Source organism: Nycticebus coucang, chromosome 2 (genome assembly GCF_027406575.1).
Source record: "Nycticebus coucang isolate mNycCou1 chromosome 2, mNycCou1.pri, whole genome shotgun sequence".
NCBI classification, from domain to species: domain Eukaryota; kingdom Metazoa; phylum Chordata; class Mammalia; order Primates; family Lorisidae; genus Nycticebus; species Nycticebus coucang.
Genome location: NC_069781.1, coordinates 39,696,522 through 39,713,637, shown reverse-complemented (window position 1 = coordinate 39,713,637; position 17,116 = coordinate 39,696,522). Strand labels below are relative to the sequence as shown.

General features: G+C 44.6%; 1 protein-coding gene across 1 annotated transcript in view; it reads right to left on the bottom strand.

The window, feature by feature from the left end:
• Window positions 1–17,116, bottom strand: part of TRIM14 (tripartite motif containing 14) — a 40,890-nt gene that overhangs the window by 7,530 nt on the left and 16,244 nt on the right. Inside the window, exons 3-5 of the mRNA XM_053567964.1 lie at window positions 13,375–13,608; window positions 7,311–7,473; window positions 3,989–4,078 (exon numbers count right to left, since the gene is read on the bottom strand). Of these exons, the coding sequence (XP_053423939.1) occupies window positions 3,989–4,078; window positions 7,311–7,473; window positions 13,375–13,608 (487 nt within the window). The remainder of the gene's footprint in view (window positions 1–3,988; window positions 4,079–7,310; window positions 7,474–13,374; window positions 13,609–17,116) is intronic.

Sequence of the window (17,116 nt, the reverse complement as noted above, 5' to 3'; positions counted from 1 at the left end):
CTGTAACCACTGTGCTACGGGCGCCGAGTCTTCAGTTTTTTGTTTGTTTGTTTGTTTGTTTTGAGACAGAGTCTCACTCTGTTGTTCAGGCTAGATTGCCATGGCGTTGTAGTTCACAGCAACCTCAAACTCCTGGGCTCAAGTGATCCTCTTGCCTCAGCCTCCCAAGTAGCTGGGACTACAGCTGCCTGGCACGACACCCAGCTAGTTTTTCTACTTTTAGTAGAGACAGGGTCTCAATCTTGCTCAAGCTGGACTTGAACTCCTGAGCTCAAGAGATCCACCCACTTTGGCCTCCCAGAGGCTCAGATTACAGGTGTGAGCCTCAGATTACATGTGTGATTACATGCCTAGCCAGCTTATTCATTTTAAAAATTTTATTTTCTGGGGCGGCCCCTGTGGCTCAGTGGGTAGGGCGCTGGTAGGGCACCCTCAGTGGGTAGGTCCCTCAGTGGGTGGGTTCGAAGCTGGCCCCAGCCAAACCGCAAGAAAAAATAGCCGGCACCTGTAGTCCCAGCTACTCAGGAGGCTGAGGCAAGATAATCGCCTAAGCCCAGGAGTTGAAGGTTGATGTGAGCTGTGACGCCACAGCACTCCACTGAGGGTGATAAAGTGAAAAAAATTAAAAATTTTATTTTCTGCTTACTGCTAACATACAGGTATGGAAATTTAACTGATGTTTGTATACTGACATAGTAGCAGCTCTTCTAAATTCACTTAGTACTTCTAAATTATATATTATTTGGATTTTCTGTAATTCATGTCATCTAAGGTTTTTTTTTTCCATTTTCAATACTTATTCTTCTTTTTAGTGTCTTGAGGTACTGTCTATGACATCTAGAACAATGTTGAATAGAAGTGGTTATAGTGGACATCATTTTCTTCTGCTCTGGGTAAATACCCAACAGAAATGCATGCATATGTGCATCAAAAGACATGAACAAGCCAAATATGGTGGCTCACTCCTGCAGTTCTAGCTATCTGGGAGGCTGAGGTGGAAGGACTGCTTGAGCTAAGCAGTTTAAGACCAGCCTGGGCAAAATAGTGAGACCCCATCTCAAAAAAAATTTAAAAGAGGCATGCACAAGAAGTGTATAGCAACATTATTCACAACAGGCAACACTAAAACAATCCAATTGTACATTAGTAGTATAAATAAAATGCCCTATGCCCATGGAAAACTATATAGCAGTGAAAATAAATAGACTACTATTATATACAATAACATGGATAAATCTTATGAATACTATGTTGAGGAGAAAAAGTATAGTCTGAATAATCTAGTTATATAAAGTTCAAAAAACAGGCAAAACTAACAGTGTTAGAAGTTGAGAGAGTAGGGACAGTGCCTGTGGCTCAAGGAGTAGGACACGGGCCCCATATACTGGGGGTGGTGGGTTCAAGCCCGGCCCCAACCAAAACTGCAAAAAAAAAAGGATGTCAGGAGAGTAGATACCCTTTGGAGTTTGGAGATGGCAAATAAAAGGGGACATGAGGAAGGCATCTGGGGAGTGGAAATTTCTGTTTCTTGATCTGAAGGAAGTTTACAGAATGCTTTCACTTTTAAAAAGTCATTGAGATACACACCATTGATTTGTGCATTTTTCTTTATGTATTTCATATTTCAATTACAGTTTACTTTAAAAATGCATGCCTCAGGAAAGGGAGGGGGGAGGTTTTGGTGGAGGGAGGGTAATGGGTGGGGCCACATCTATGGTGCATCTTAGAATGGGTACAGGCGATTGCACTAATGTGCACAGCTATGATTTAACAATAAAAAAAAAGAAAAGAAATAAATAAATAAAAATGCATGCCTCGCTGAGTGAGGTGGCTCATACTTGTAATCCTAACACTCTGGGAGGCCATGGTTGAGGAAGGGTTGAACACAGAAAAGTTTCAACTAGCCTGAGCAGGAGTGAGACCCCGCCTCTACTAAAAATAGAAAAAAATAGCTGGGTATTATAGTAGATTCTTGTAGTCCCAGCTATTTGGGAGGGTAAAACAAGTGGATCACTTGAACCCAGGTGTCTGAGGTTGCTATGAGCTAGGCTGACGCCTAGGCACTCTAGTCTGGGCAGCAGAGTGAGACACTGTCTTAAATATAAAATAAAAATAGGGCAGCACCTGTGGCTTAGTGGGTAGGGCACCAGCCCCATATGCCGAGGATGGCAGGTTTGAACCCGACCCCAGCCAAACTGCAACAACAACAACAACAAAAAAATAGCTAGGTGTTTTGGCGGGTGCCTGTAGTCAAAGCTACTCGGGAGGCTGAGGCAAGAGAATTGCCTGAGCCCAGGAGCTGGAGGTTGCTGTGAGCTGTTATGCCACGGCACTCTACCGAGGGTGACAAAGTGAGACTCTATCTCTAAAAAAAGAAAGAAAGAAAGAAAAATAAAAATGCATGCCCAATGTAAAAAGGAAATAACATTTCAGGACCTTGTAAATTTATTATACCAAAGGGAAAAATTAAACCCTGGAAACTGAGTCACATAATATGGTTATTTTTTCTTCTCTGGTGCATAAACACAGCTTGCTGACTTTTGTGTTGAGATATTATACATTAACCAGACTTTTTATTCTTTATTCAAACCTAGACCACTGTTACTTATTTACAAGAGAATGTTAAGCAACCCCCTTAGTGTAATCAGTAGTAGCCAATCAAATCTTCTATCTGTATGTTAAACTTTGAATGGAAAATGTTGTAATTCTGCTCAGCACCTCTGCTTTTTTGCCTATAAAAAAAATCTTCATTTTCCCCGTGCTGGGAGCCTTAATCACCACCCGTTGGTGTCCTTATGTTCCCCAGATGGCTGTTCTCACACTTGGAATTGAATGAAGTTTTTTTTTTTTGAGACAGAGTCTCACTATGTTGCCCTTGGTAGAGTACTGTAGCATCACAGCTCACAGCAACTTCAAACCCTTGGGCTTAAGTAATTCTCTTGCCTCAGCCTCCCAAGTAGCTGGGACTACAAGTGCCCGCCACCATGCCTGGTTATTTTTGTTGTTGTTGTCATTGCTGTTTAGCAGGCTGTGGCCGGGTTCGAGCCCACCAGGCCTGGTGTATATGGCCGTGCCCTAACCACTGAGCACAGGCACCGAGCCTGAATGAAATCTTCTAAGTAGATCCCAAGCCTTCTGATAATTTTAGGCTGATAGCCAATAATTCCACCTTGAGAAATTACTCCTAAAAAATAATCCAAAAATGAGCTAAGGTGTGTTCATTTGCTCATTCATTAATCCAACAAATGTGTATAAGAATGGATGTTCATTTCAGTGTTTATGGACATGAAAATGTAAACCAGCCTACACAGAGAGATTGGTTAAATATGACACATCCATTCCATGCAATACCATGCATCATTCAAAAGTAATGATAATATTTCTATTTATTGAATTGTTCAAGCTATGTTGTTAAATTAAAAAATTGTGAAAGCACATATGGTATGAGCCTATTTTAAAAATGTGCACTCAAACATGCTTTAAAATATCTGAAAGGGTATGTACTAAAATATAAACAGCATTTATCTTTGGGAGAGGCAATTTTTACATGTCTATAATTTCTCCTTTTCTACAAGAAGTATGCATTACCTGTGTAATTTTTTAAGCGAACAAAGGTGTGCACAGTGTATCAGTAAATGAAAACACAGATTATGAAACAGTATGTATGGTATGATATGATGTTTGTAAAATAAAAAGATATATTAAACACATTATATGTATGTTAGATATGTCAAAGAAAGCTGAAAGGACGAAGAATAATAGTAGTTATCCATGGGAGAGGGTGGGATTATGAGTAATTTTTTTTCTTTTCTTTTGTTGTCTAATACAATGAACATGTATTGCTTTACATATCTTTAAAACTAATAATAATTAAGTTAAAAAAACATTGAGTTTCTTAACAAGAAAAAAAGAGGAGCCTCCATTTCCATGACCCTCTGCCACCCAGCATCCCACCCTGGCCACCCTCTTCCGTTCCCAGGGGTCTTACGTTTTAAGAAGAGCGATCGCTCTGGGGAGGGACTGATTTTCAACAGGGCACCCGGCTTGGTGCTGAAGCCTGAGAGCTGGCAGTTCATGTCTGTAACAGAATTGTGAGAGGTGAGTGCCTGGTGCTCATGCAAGCAGCACAAATGAGACATACTAAAAATACTGCCTAGCTGGAGAGTCGTGTGATTGCTCCCCAAGAAGAATCACTTGCAAATTTAGTATATGTGCAGCGGAAGAGAGCACAATCACTTGCAAACTTAAGTAGGAAATGCAAATTCACAGCAACCAGAAAACTCCAGGACCCCAGAGTGAAGTCAGTTAGGGCAGCAAGAAAGGATGGGAGGCAACTCCAAGGCAGCCATGTGAATGCCAGTATAAAGATGGAAAACAAGAAGCCAGAGCTGAGTCCTCAGAGGCATCACAACAAAAGAGGGACGGGGGAGCTCCTGGGGCCCTTGGCACTTGCTGTTCCCTTTGCCTGCAACCATGTTGCCTCAGCTGTTTGGGCTGGAGTGCCTTTAACACCCCCCAGACCTGCCTTCTCTGACCAGCTCCTCTGAGATGGCCCCTTCGCCACCCCGCATCACGCCAGGCACCGATCACAGGTGGAAACCCACCTCTAGTTGAATGCCTCTCCCCTTTCCTCAGCACTCTAGAATCCTCTGTCCTATGCCTATGTGATACCAACACGTAGCAGGTCAAACTTCTCAAATCAAACAGGTCCTAACGCCTCATTTTCTCCAATCCTAAATGCTCTTTCCCATTTCAGAAAAGGGCAACTTCCTTCTGCCCACTTTCCAGGCTGGAATTCCTGTGCCTCCTTCATCTCTCCCTCCCGCCCTGCCTCACTACTCCATACCCACTCCTGAGCACTCGTCTGCCACATGCCAAGCTTGCCCCTCCCTCATTCCAGGACTTTTGCACTTCCTTCCTCTCTAAGACAATAGCTAATGCTTACACAGTGCGTCTTATGCCTGAGCACTCTATGGACATTTAATGTTCTGATCCTGAGGTTCAGCATCACGATTTTCCTATTTCTGCTCTGATGTTGGAAGACGTCCAACACATTTTTGGGTTGCCTTCTACACAAGCCCCCAACTTGCTTGGGAATTGCCTAAAATGAAAATACAGGAACAGTTATGGCTTTTAGGAAGGATTTTCCAAGTGATCTGAAAAAGATATTTCAAGAATAGGAATTACGTGCCTATCAATGTGATACGAAAATCACGTGCCTCTCATTCCATGATAAGAGGTTAGTGACAGTGCTCAGTACATTCTTTGGCTTTCAACACTGATCACTGATTAAAGGAAGAAACAGCCAGTTCAATTTGAAAAATTTATAGTTATTTTAGAGTACACAAAGTTTATGGGAAGAGTAGACAAAGCTGATCAGTACTATGGATATCACAGATTTATAAGCAGGTCCTACAAATGGTAGAAAAAGTTATTCTTCTGCCTGATGGAAGAGGTTGCAGCTGGGAACAGCTACCTCCTTTACTCATTAGATAAGAAGAAGAGGGTAGAAAAAGTGCAGATTTCTCCTTTCTTACAGGAGAAATCTCATCACTCAGCTTGTGAGCAATGTGAGGAATAGAAATTCAAGAAAGAAGGGAAGGGGCGGCGCCTATCGCTCAGTCTGTAAGGCGCAGGCCCCATATACCGAGGGTGGCGGGTTCAAACCCAGACCCGGCCAAACTCAACAACAAAAAAAATAGCCGGGCATTGTGGCGGGCACCTGTAGTCCCAGCTACTCGGGAGGCTGAGGCAAGAGAATCACTTAAGCCCAGGAGTTGGAGGTTGCTGTGAGCTGTGTGAGGCCACGGCACTCTACCGAGGGCCATAAAGTGAGACTCTGTCTCTACAAAAAAAAAAAAAGAAAGAAGGGAAGACCATCATCTTTTGACACTGAGGAAATGCTACATGGGAAGATGCATTTCATAATGCAAAATGAAAAAAAAAAATCAACAAAAGATTGCATGGTTTGCAGCAGAAGAAATGAGAAAGGTAAAAAGAGAGAAACCAGTGAGATGTGCAAGAGGAAGCCTGCACTTCGTCTTGGAGATGGTTTCAAGAAGTATCACACTCAAAAAACTTACAAACAAAAACACTTTATGTAACCTAAAATAGATAATAAAATTATCAGGTGAGTTTGTATTTATGTTTTTCTCTTTTAAAACTGTAGGATAATTACAAGTAATCTTGTAATTACCACCAACCCCAATCTCTTTATCACTCAAAATAAATGTAAATAAGAGCTGGGAGTATGCAGGTGGCAGAAAAGTTAAATTGGAAAGGGTCCTCACAGCAACCAAGGACAGGGGTCTGTATTAATGTCTTCATTTTGCAGATGTGGAAGCAGAGGCCAGAAAAATGAGGTACCCTGCCCAAGAGGGCAGAGTTGGGAAGTGGTAGGACTGGACTAGGAGCCTGGCTTGGCTCCACAGGCCATGCATGTGACCACTGTGCTCTCTTGCCCTTCAGACCCACAGGGCCTGCAGAATGCTTCTTTCATGTCACCCCACGGTCCCCTTCTCAATGTGTTCCCCACGGTCCCCTTCTCAGATGTGTTCCCCACTGCCCTGCATAAAACAGCTCCTCCTTCTGGTCACTCGCAGTCTTCCGTCTTACGCTGTTATTCTTCATAGCAGTTCTCAACCCCTGACATGTGTTTGTGTTGTCTATCTGCCCTGCCCGCAAGACTGTGAGCACCAGAAAAGGAAAAGGAGCTTTGTCTTGTGCCCTGCTATGCCTGGCACATAATAGGGACTTCAATGCATGTCCCGAATGAATAAATGAATGAATGAACAGATATTTCTGAACACCTGCCTTGGGCCAGACCCCACGACGAACTGGAGCTGAACCCAAAGTGGTTCCTGGCCTTCAGGCATGTATGAGAGACAAGGAGGGGGGGTCCATGTACCTGTCTCCTGGACACCCCTAGTCAGGATATGGCAGGCCCAGGTGGGGAGGGCAGAGGGGAGAGGGCGTGAGCAGGGAAGGGCTTCCTACGTGAGCGCAGCAGTGCCAGCCTGCCTCAAAGGGTGCTTGGGCCTTGGCCCCAGCCAGAGGAGGAAATGTTGGTCCTTTCAGCTGGGAGCCCAGAGCTGGTGAAGCCGAGTGTGGCAGGAACTGGGAGCAGTCTGAGGGGCAGAAGCAGGGCAGAGTGGCAGTGTGAGATAGGCAAGACACCGCCTCAGGAGGGATAGGGGTGAAGTCGTGACGGTGGGCTGGCACCAGGCCTGCCTGGCCAAGGGCCTCTGAGTAGGAGAGACGGGGTGCTAGGAGAGTCAAGGACACTCTAGGTTGCCGTGTGACCAACTTACTTTCTTTAAGGCGAACGTCCAGTGGTGTCTGTACCGTACTCAGCATGGCTTCCAGGAGGCCCTGAAAGAAGCTCTTGACGGGCTCGAAGGAGAGGGGCACGGGGTGGCACAGCTCCCTGAGGCACCTCTGCTGCTGCATCTCCTGCTCGGTGGCCGTGTACGCCTGCGGGGCACGCAGGGTCAGGGCGGCTCTGGGAGCAGCGCAGTCCGTGTCCCAGCCTCACTGCACAGCCAGGGATAGACCCAGGCAGCACTTCAGGCCTTCCCCTGACGTGGCACCTGAGGTCAGCCCAGGCTGGCCCCGGAGCAGGTCCTGAAGAGGCTGCACTGCAGGCCCCAGCGGGAGACGCGTGGAGGCCAGGTTTCAGGGCTGCTCTGTGATCCCTCCCTCCCTCCAAGTTCATGGAGTCCCTCTGTGCCAGTTGGGGAGGGCAGAGGGAGGAGTCAGGCTGATGGGACTAGCGGACACAGGGTCCCTTTCCAGTAACAGGAGTCTGCCTCAGGGACAAAAAGGGTGAGGGGCTAGTCTTGACTTCCTGGGGAAGGAGCCCTGGGGGTTCTCCCAAGGATAGAGTAGGAAGCCCCCTCCCAAAAGGAAGCCAAGGACTCTGGAAAGTTCAGTGGGAGTGCTGACTGACGGGTGTGGCCACCACGGTGGGCATGGGCATGTGTCCTGTTTTCTGTGTGGACAGCACCTCTTTGATACCTTCCTGTGTTGTGTGGCTTGCTAGGCTGAAGCTAGAAAAGTCACTCTCTGCCCCTCTGCATCCCTGGTGCAGACATGTGACAAGACACCCCCAGCCCAAAGCCTGAGATTTGAAAGTGAGGGTGAAGGCAGACAACAATACGTGGTTCTCAGGGACAGCAGTGGTGGACGCTCGGGGTCAGTAGTGTGAGCTGTGGCGTCCTGCCCAGCAGGGGCACAGTGGGGTCTATACCTGTGCAACCTTCATCCCTGTTGCCCTGTCTTCCATCTGGATTCGCTGGCCTCTTGAAAACCCTGTGAGCTATACAGTGCTCTTTCTTTTTTTTTTTGAAATATGTCCAAGGTATTTTTTTTTTTTTATTGTTGGGGATTCATTGAGGGTACAATAAGCCAGGTTACACTGATTGCAATTGTTAGGTAAAGTCCCTCTTGCAATCATGTCTTTCTTCTGGACATCACATATCTACGTACCAAGGCCCCACCCTATACAGTGCTCTTTCATAAACTCCTTTCTTGCCCCAAACACTTACTGTGCATTCTCGTATTTGCAGTATAACCCTGACAGCACTCTCGGGAGGGTTGTCCTGGGGAAGGAAATGGGAGGCAGCGGACTGCCCCAGGTGAGCAGGCCTTGGCTGGTAGCAGCGTTGCTTGAGAAGGGGTGGGAGGATGGGATCCCGGGGCGGAGTGGCCCAGCTTCCAGCTTTGGGGTAGAGGCAGGCCCCTCCTGGTAGGATGCTGTACGTTGGGAGGGGGCAGTGGGATGGCCTCTTATGAAGCCTCATCCAGCCTGAAGGCTGAGAGTTTTAGAGTCCACTCTCAGTTTTATGGGAACCCAGAGGGCTAGGGGAGGGGAAGCTGGCCAGAGAGTCGACCACTGGCAGGAAGTCCAGGGAGAGCAGGGAGGTGGCTCAGAGGGGTGGGTTAGGACTGGGGGCTATAAAAGGACAAATGCCACCACCTGGTAACCTCAAACTCTAGCATCTAGCACAGGGTCTGACGCATAGTAGGTTCTTGATAAATATTTATGGTTGAAGAAATGAATGAATGAATGAATGAGCACAGGCGCTTCTTGCCTTTGCAGACTCAGAGTATAGCCACCCATCTCTCATGCCAGGTGTCCTCTTGGTTTCTCTCTTCCTGTTCCCTATATCCACTCATCATTACTGTCTCATCTCTTTTGGTTTTTGTTTTTTTGAGACAGAGTCTTACTTTGTCAGGTACAGTGCTGTGGCATCATCATAGCTCAGAGAAACCTGAAACTCTTGGAATTAAACAGCCCTCTTGCCTCAGCTTCCTGAGTAGCTGGTCTATAGGCACGATGCCTGGCTAGTTTTTCTATTTTTAGTAGAGACAAGATCTCGCTCTTGTTCAGGCTGGTCTCAAACTCCTGAGCTCAGGCAATCTACCTACCCGCTTTGGCCTCCCAGAGTGCTAGGATTACAGGTGTGAGCCACCGTGCCTGGCCTCTGTCTTATCTCTTGAACCTTGCTTATCTCACCATATCCTCACTGTCTCTACCCTGGTCCAGACCACCCTCATCTTTCTTCTGGACATCACAGTCTTCTCCCAAATTCCCTTCTAGCTTCTAGTCCTGGCTTCCCCAGTCCATCCTCTAACCTGTCACCAAAGTGACCTTTCCAAAGAACATTAATGCTTTCATCCTTCAGTTAAAAACATTTCCCCAAGGCAGCGTCTATGGCTCAAGGAGTAGGGTGCCGGCCCCATATGCTGGAGGTGGTGGGTTCAAGTCCCACCCCAGCCAAAAACTAAAACAAAACAAAACATTTCCCTGGCTCCTATCTCTTCATAGCAGGGGTCCTCAAACTTTTTAAACAGGGGGCCAGTTCACTGTCCCTCAGACCATTGGAGGGCCAGACTATAGTTAAAAAAAAAAAAACTATGAACAAATTGCCATGCACATGGCACATATCTTATTTTGAATTAAAAAACAAAACAAAACAGGAACAAATACAATATTTAAAATGAAGAACAACTAAAGTTAAATCAACAAACTTACCGGTATTTCAATGGGAACTATGGGCCTGCTTTTGGCTAATGAGATGGTCAATGTCTGGTTCCATATTTGTCACTGCTAGTAGTAACCAGTGATGCAAGTGTGCATCAGTTAGTCCCGAGACTGAGAGGAGGAGTCGAGAGACAGAGAGGAGGGGAGTCGGAGAGTGCCGCACACATTCCACACATGCGCACTGTAGCAGGGCAGGCAGCGGTGGCAAATACACCCGGCCGGCCGGATCAATGTCCTTGGAGGGCCGCATGGGGCCCGCTGCCTGTAGTTTGAGGACCCCTGCTTTATAGGGCAAAGTCTAAGCTCCATGGCCCTTCCTGGAGCAACCCTGACATCCCAGTGGAGCTGCTTCTACAATGCCCTCTCCTTATTGCCCCTACTCCTCTGAGGCCAGGCTGCACCCAAGTAGCTCTCCAGCCTGCCAGGCTCTCACGTGGACAGGGTTCCTTTCGGCCTGGGATGTCCTCTCTGCTCCATTCCTCTGTACATACCAGTGAGCACCCCCCCACTCCACCTTCACCTCTTCCTAAAGGTCTTCCAAGACACCCCCTCCCCCCAGAGTTAGGCATTCCTTAGATACTGTTTTACTAGCTTGCTTAACCTATATTGTTTATAACTGTTTCTGAGCCTATCTCTCCACCCAGTTATGAGCTCTTCATGCCCAGCAAGGGGTCTGGTTCAGTATAAACTGATGAATAAATGAATGAACAAATAGAATGAAGGAATGATAGATGATTAAAATCGGTAGCTTTGGCACAAGAAAATAGAAAAAAGCGGGGATGCTGTCTAGAGATATACTCATCTCTAGTCCTTTACAATCGGCTGCCATATGAGAAGTTGTAGGAGCTGAGAGCTCTCAGAACAGTTCTCTGAGCTGGCGTAGGGGCACTCAGAATGATGCGGTATTTGACGTACCGTCGTAGGCTTTCCTACAATGCAGCCTCTAACAAAACGAGGCTGTCCCGAACCCCTGGTAATAGAATTGTTTACCTTTATATCAAGAAAGTTGGGAAAGGACCAAAATCTGCATGTGGTGTGTGCCCAAGCAGACTTGGAAGGGTTTGTGTTGTGAGACTTTAAGTTCTTTTTTTGTTGTTGTTGAGACGGAGCCTCAAGCTGTCGCCCTGGGTAGAGTGCAATGGCATCACAGCTCACAGCAACCTCTAACTCCTGGGCTCAAGCAATTCTCCTGCCTCTGCCTCCCAAGTAGCTGGGACTACAGGTGCCTGCCACAATGCCCAGCTACTTTTTTGTTGCAGCCGTCATTGTTGTTTGGCGGCCCGGGCTGGATTTGAACCCGCCAGCTCAGGTGTATGTGGCTGGCACTTTAGCTGCTTGAGCCACAGGCACCGAGACAAGACCTAAAGTTCTTATGAGGTTGTTTAAAACAGAAAACTGTCAGCAGGGCCTATGGTGGTTCCAGTTGTGCTAAATGTGTTTGTGACAGGATCAAGCGTGCTTTCCTTATTGAGGAGCAGAACAGCATTGTGCAAGTATTAAAGGCACAGCAGAGAGTCAGAAAGCTAAATAAGAAAATGAAGCTTTTTTGAGTAATAAAAATGAGAAAAAAGAAAAGAAAGAAAGAAAGAAATAGGCTCTGCTCCTGTAGCTCAGTGGTTAGGGTGCTGGCCATATACACTGGGGTTGGCGTGTTCAAACTCAGCCCCGGCCTACTAAACAACAGTGACAACTGCAACAAAAAAATAGCCGGGTGTTGTGGTGGACGCCTGTAGTCCCAGCTACTTGGGAGGCTGAGACGAGAGAATCATGTAAGACCATGAGTTAGAGGTTGCTGTGAACTGTGACGCCACTCCACTGAGAGCAACATAGTGAGACTCTGTCTCAAAAAAAAAAAAAAAAGAAAAGAAAAGAAATAGAAAAAAAGAGATGATGAAACCCTGAAAAAGTGTTTTAGGGTGTGAGAATAGCATTCTTCCCCATGGAAGCATTCCTTTGTATTAGATATCCTTAAAAATTACCATCGTTTAAAAACAAACAAACAAATGAACTGCTTTGTGCATTTTGCCTTGCTAAAGTACAATCCCCACTGTGCCCAGAACTTGGCTGAAATAGCTGACAGTGAGACACAGAACTGAGGACATGTGAAGGTACGAGAGTGGAAATATCCACCAGGGGCTGGCTTCGCTGGTTTTGTACTGACTGGTTTGTCTGTCTTATTTTCCAGGCAAACCCCCAGCTAATCTGGGCATACACAAAATATATGCCATGAAGTCTTAATCTCACAAGTTGAAACAGATCTGACTTTGAGGTTCCCAGAAGCCAAGGCAAAGAAGGAAACAGGGAGAGTTATGTTAGTGGAAAAGCAATCCTAGTGCACTGGTGAATGCATAGGAGTATTGACACAAGACAGGAATTTCTGCCATGGTTCCTGGAAGACAAGAATACTATCCTTAACAACCTCAACAAAGCCCATTAGCCAAGGAATACTATCCTTTTCTCTCCCTTAGCAAACTGTAACTCAGCTTTTGAAATCTGCTCATTGCTGGAAAGACACCTGTCTTTTCATTATGGGTATCTCAGTTTGCGACTATATAGGCAGAAGGCCAGGTAATGTGTCTTGTGGGTTTAGAGTCAGACAGATCTGGGTTCTGATGTCAGCTCTGCCACCTACCAGCTATATGAGCCTGGGTGAGTCACTTCACCCCTCTGAGCTGTAATTTCTCATTCATGGGGCGACATGGGGCGACAATACTACTTTGCAGAGTTCTAGTGAGTATTAGAGCTAAAATACATAAAGCACTCAGAACACAGAGGCCCTCGCCTAGGTGTGATGGCTCACACCTGTAATCCTAGCACTCTGGGAGGCCGAGGTGGGAGGATTTCTTGAGGTCAGGAGTTCGAGACCAGCCTGAGCAAAAGCAAGACCCGTCTCTGGAAACTAGCCAGGTGTTGTGGTGGGCGACTATAGTCCCAACTTCTCAGGAGGCTAAGACAAGAGGATCACTTGAGCTCAGGAGTTGGAGGTTGCTGTGAACTATGACAGAATGGCATTCTACCCAGGGCCACAAAGTGAGACTGTCTCAAAAAAAAAAAAAAAAAAAAGATCACAGAGGCCCTGTGGCTGTTAATATTATTTCATTTGTGGTTGTTAATACTATTTAATTAGACCAAGATATATATCATCTTCTTAACAATGTATATTTTTTGGCCAATTGTGCCGGGGGTGGGAGGGTGGGGGGCATGAAAGTCTACATGCTGACAAGGCAATTCTCTGTGTATTTGCTTAGTGTGCTGATACTGTGCTCAAAGCCACAATAACCGAGCAGAAATGGCAGGTGGCAGCTTATGAACAGAAACCCCAGTATTACCTGCAGCTGCAGTACAGGATTGCGCTCCTGAGTGATGTTCCAGATCCTGTTGGACAGATCATTTATGATGTCAATTTGATCTCCACAAGACTCAGCTTGCTTCCTGTACCCTTGGAGGGCAAGCTGCATGTTTTTATCAATGAATTTCTTGGCCAACGCTTCCTCTTCATCAAGTAGTAATCTGAGTTCAGTGAATTTCCCTGTCAACCAAGTTTTACTTGTCTCTGCATGAGCCTAAAAAACAAACAAACAAACAAACAAAAAAACAGTTGCCAACCAAGAAATCCAAAAAAAACAATTATAACCCTAAAAAAGCAAGTTCAGTAAGGTGGCCAGTCAGATACAGGATAAACTTATGGAAACCAAAGCTTTCCTAAATACCAGCCATCAGAAAAATGCATGAAGAAACTAAGATCTTTTAAAAAAAATAGTAGGGAAAAACAGCAAAATACATGAAAATAAATCAAATAAAACCATGTACCTGAATGGAAATATTCACTACTACAAAGATGCTTTTTGTCTCCCAATTACTCTATAAATTTTACGAAGTCAAAATCAAAATCTTAACATACATATTAAAAATTGTTAAATTGGGGGGAGAGGAAGGGCGATCAGCAGGAGGAGGGAAGGCAATTAGTGGGATCTCACCTAAGGTGCACAATGTGAGGGTGTTTAGCAACCCCCCTGGGTGAAGGGCTCAACTACAACTTGAACTTTGCCTTAGAATTGAAAACAACGTAACCTAAAAATTTGTATGCTCATGTTAATTTGGAAAAAAAAAAAAAAAAAGAAAGAAAAAGAAATAGAAGCCGGGCAGGGTGCAATGATGCACACCTGTCATCCTAGCACTCTGGGAGGCCAAGGCGGGTTAATTGATTGAGCTCAGGAATTCGAGACCAACCAATCTGAGCGAGAGCAAGCTTGTCTCTGGAAAAAAAAGAAACAGCTGGGGCATGTGTGGCAGCTGCCGGTAGTCCCACCTACTTGGGAGGCTAAGGCAAGAGAACCACTTGAGCCCAAGAGTTTGAGGTTGCCATGAGCTATGATGCTACAGCACTCTACCAAGAAAAACCAAGTGAGATTCTGCCTCAAAAAAATAAAAATAAGTGTGATGAAAATGTGTCAAACAGTCTATGAACCAAGTGTATGGTGCCCCATGATCATTCTAATGTACACAGCTAGGATTTAATAATAAAAAAACAGCTAAATTATAATAAATAATGTCTTTTACTTTAAAAATTATTCAATTATTATGGGAGATAATAAGCACACGAAAAGCCAAAACTGTTTAAAAATGACAAAGAAATTTTTTTTTAACATATCTAATATGTTATATTAGATAATATAACAAACTGTAAATCTACAAGACCTAAAGCTGTGCAGCTCAAGCTCAAACAAGAAAGTAAGAGCATACAATAAAGAGTTCTAACAAGAACCCAGTTATATAGAGAGGAGTGTGTGTGTGGTGTGGGACATAACAGGGGCATTTCAAATTACTGGGAGGAAAGAATGAACTGTGCACTAATTGACACGGCAATCAACATGTCATTAACCATGTATCTGAGGGCAAAAAACAAGTTTTATCCCTACCTTATGGTATTTTTGTATATGATCATACAAAAATAAATTCAGGTGAACTAGGCTAGGAACTAGGTTTGCCAAAAGGTGCAAATTTGACTCTGACTCTGCTTCTAGATTGTGTCTAACTAAAAGACACAATTGAGAGGACGTGTGGAGGACAGAGAACACTGCTGTTAATTTAAGAAATACATCACCCAGTTACATTTTGGCAAGTTTATTTTGCTCCCAATTCAAACAAATAAAATGTGACCTTTATATTGGAGATATGGCCACTGATTGGATAATTAGTGCTATGAAGGAACTACTTATCATTAGTTTCCTTAGATGCATAATCATACTTCAGTTATGTGTTTTTTCATTCTTAAAAAATATTTTTAGTAGAGATGGGTTGTCACTACATGGCCCAGGCTGGTCCCAAACTCCTGGCCCCAAGCAATTCTCCCATCTTGGCCTCCCAGAGTGCTGGGATTACAGGTGTGAGCCACCATACCCAGCTAGTTGTGTTTTAAAAAAAGAGTACTTATCTTTTATATATAATATGCTGAAACTTTTACAGAGGAAATGGGACCTGTGGGATACCCTGTTTTCCCGAAAATAAGACATCCTCCGAAAATAAGACCTACTTACAGGAAAGATAAGATGTCCTCTGAAAATAAGACCTAGCACATCTTTCGGAGCACACCTTAAAATAAGACACTGTCTTATTTTCGGGGAAACAGGGTATGTCTCAAAATAACACATGTGTATATATGCCTGATGTTATACAATAAAAGGTAAAGAAAACAAACAAAAAAGAAAATCCAGATTAAAATCACCACATATAAAAACTCCAAATAATAAATCTATTAGAATGAAATACAAAACAATGGGTTGGGCATAGTGGCTGAAGTCTGAAATCCTAGCACTCTGAGAGGTTGAGGCGGGTGGCTTGCTTGAACTCAGGAGCTTGAGACCAGCCTGAGCAAGAGGGAGACCTCATCTCTACTAAAAATAGAAAAACGAGCTGTAGTCCCAGCTACTCAGGAGGCTGAGGCAGGAGGATTGCTTCAGCCTAAGAGTTTGAAGTTGCCATGAACTATGATGATGCCACAATACTCTGCCCAAGCCAACAGAATGAAATTGTTTAAAAACAAAAAACAAAAAAAAAACATTTAAAATCATTTTTTTTTTTTTGGTTTTTGGCCGGGGCTAGGTTTGAACCCGCCACCTCCGGCATATGGGACCGGCGCCCTACTCCTTAAGCCATAGGCGCCACCCCATTTAAAATCATTTTAAGAGAGGAAAGGCTCCATAAATGGACCCCAAACTCAAATAGCACAAAGGGAGACAATGGCAGTTTTTACAACATAAAAAATAAAAATTGTAAACAAAGCTGCACAACAGATCATAAACTACACAGACATACCATAAAGTAAAAGTAATTTAATTAGAAGTGGGTCAAGGTTATGCAAATGACAACAAACATATGAAGAGGTGGCTCTGCCTTTCAAGCAATCAACCAAGTGAGCACGGTAATGAGAAAATGTTTTTGACTATTTGACTGGAAAAGTATATTGTTTTTGTTGTTTTTTTTTAAGAAGAGATGGGGGACTTGCTCGGTTGCCCAGGCTGAAGGATAGCAGTGCAATAGTAGCTCGCTGCAGCCTTCAACTCCTAGGCTCAAGTGATCATTTTGCCTCAGCCTTTCAAGTATCTAGGATGAGAGGCACTCATCACCACACTCAGCTAATTTTTTAAGCACTTTTTGTGGAACTGGACATGGTGGCTCAGGTCTGTAACCCTAACACACATTGCGAGACTGAGGTGGATGGATTGCTTGAGCTCATGAGTTTAAGACCAGCCTGAGCAAGAGTGAGACCCTGTCTCTAAAAAAAACATTTTGAAGAGACAGGGTTTCACCTTGGTGGTCGGGCTGATCTTAAACTCCTGGGCTCAAGTGATCTTCCCACATTTCCACTTACGTGAAATATCTAGAATAGGCAAATTACAGACAGGAGGTAGGGCTTACCAAGGGCTGGGAGAAGGGGATGGAGAGTAATTGCTTAATGGTTTCTGAGTTTCTGTTTGGGATAATGAAGGACATCGATACTGGTGATGGTTATACAACATTGTGAATGTAATTAATGCTACTGAATCAAACGCTTAAAATGGCAAAATTTTT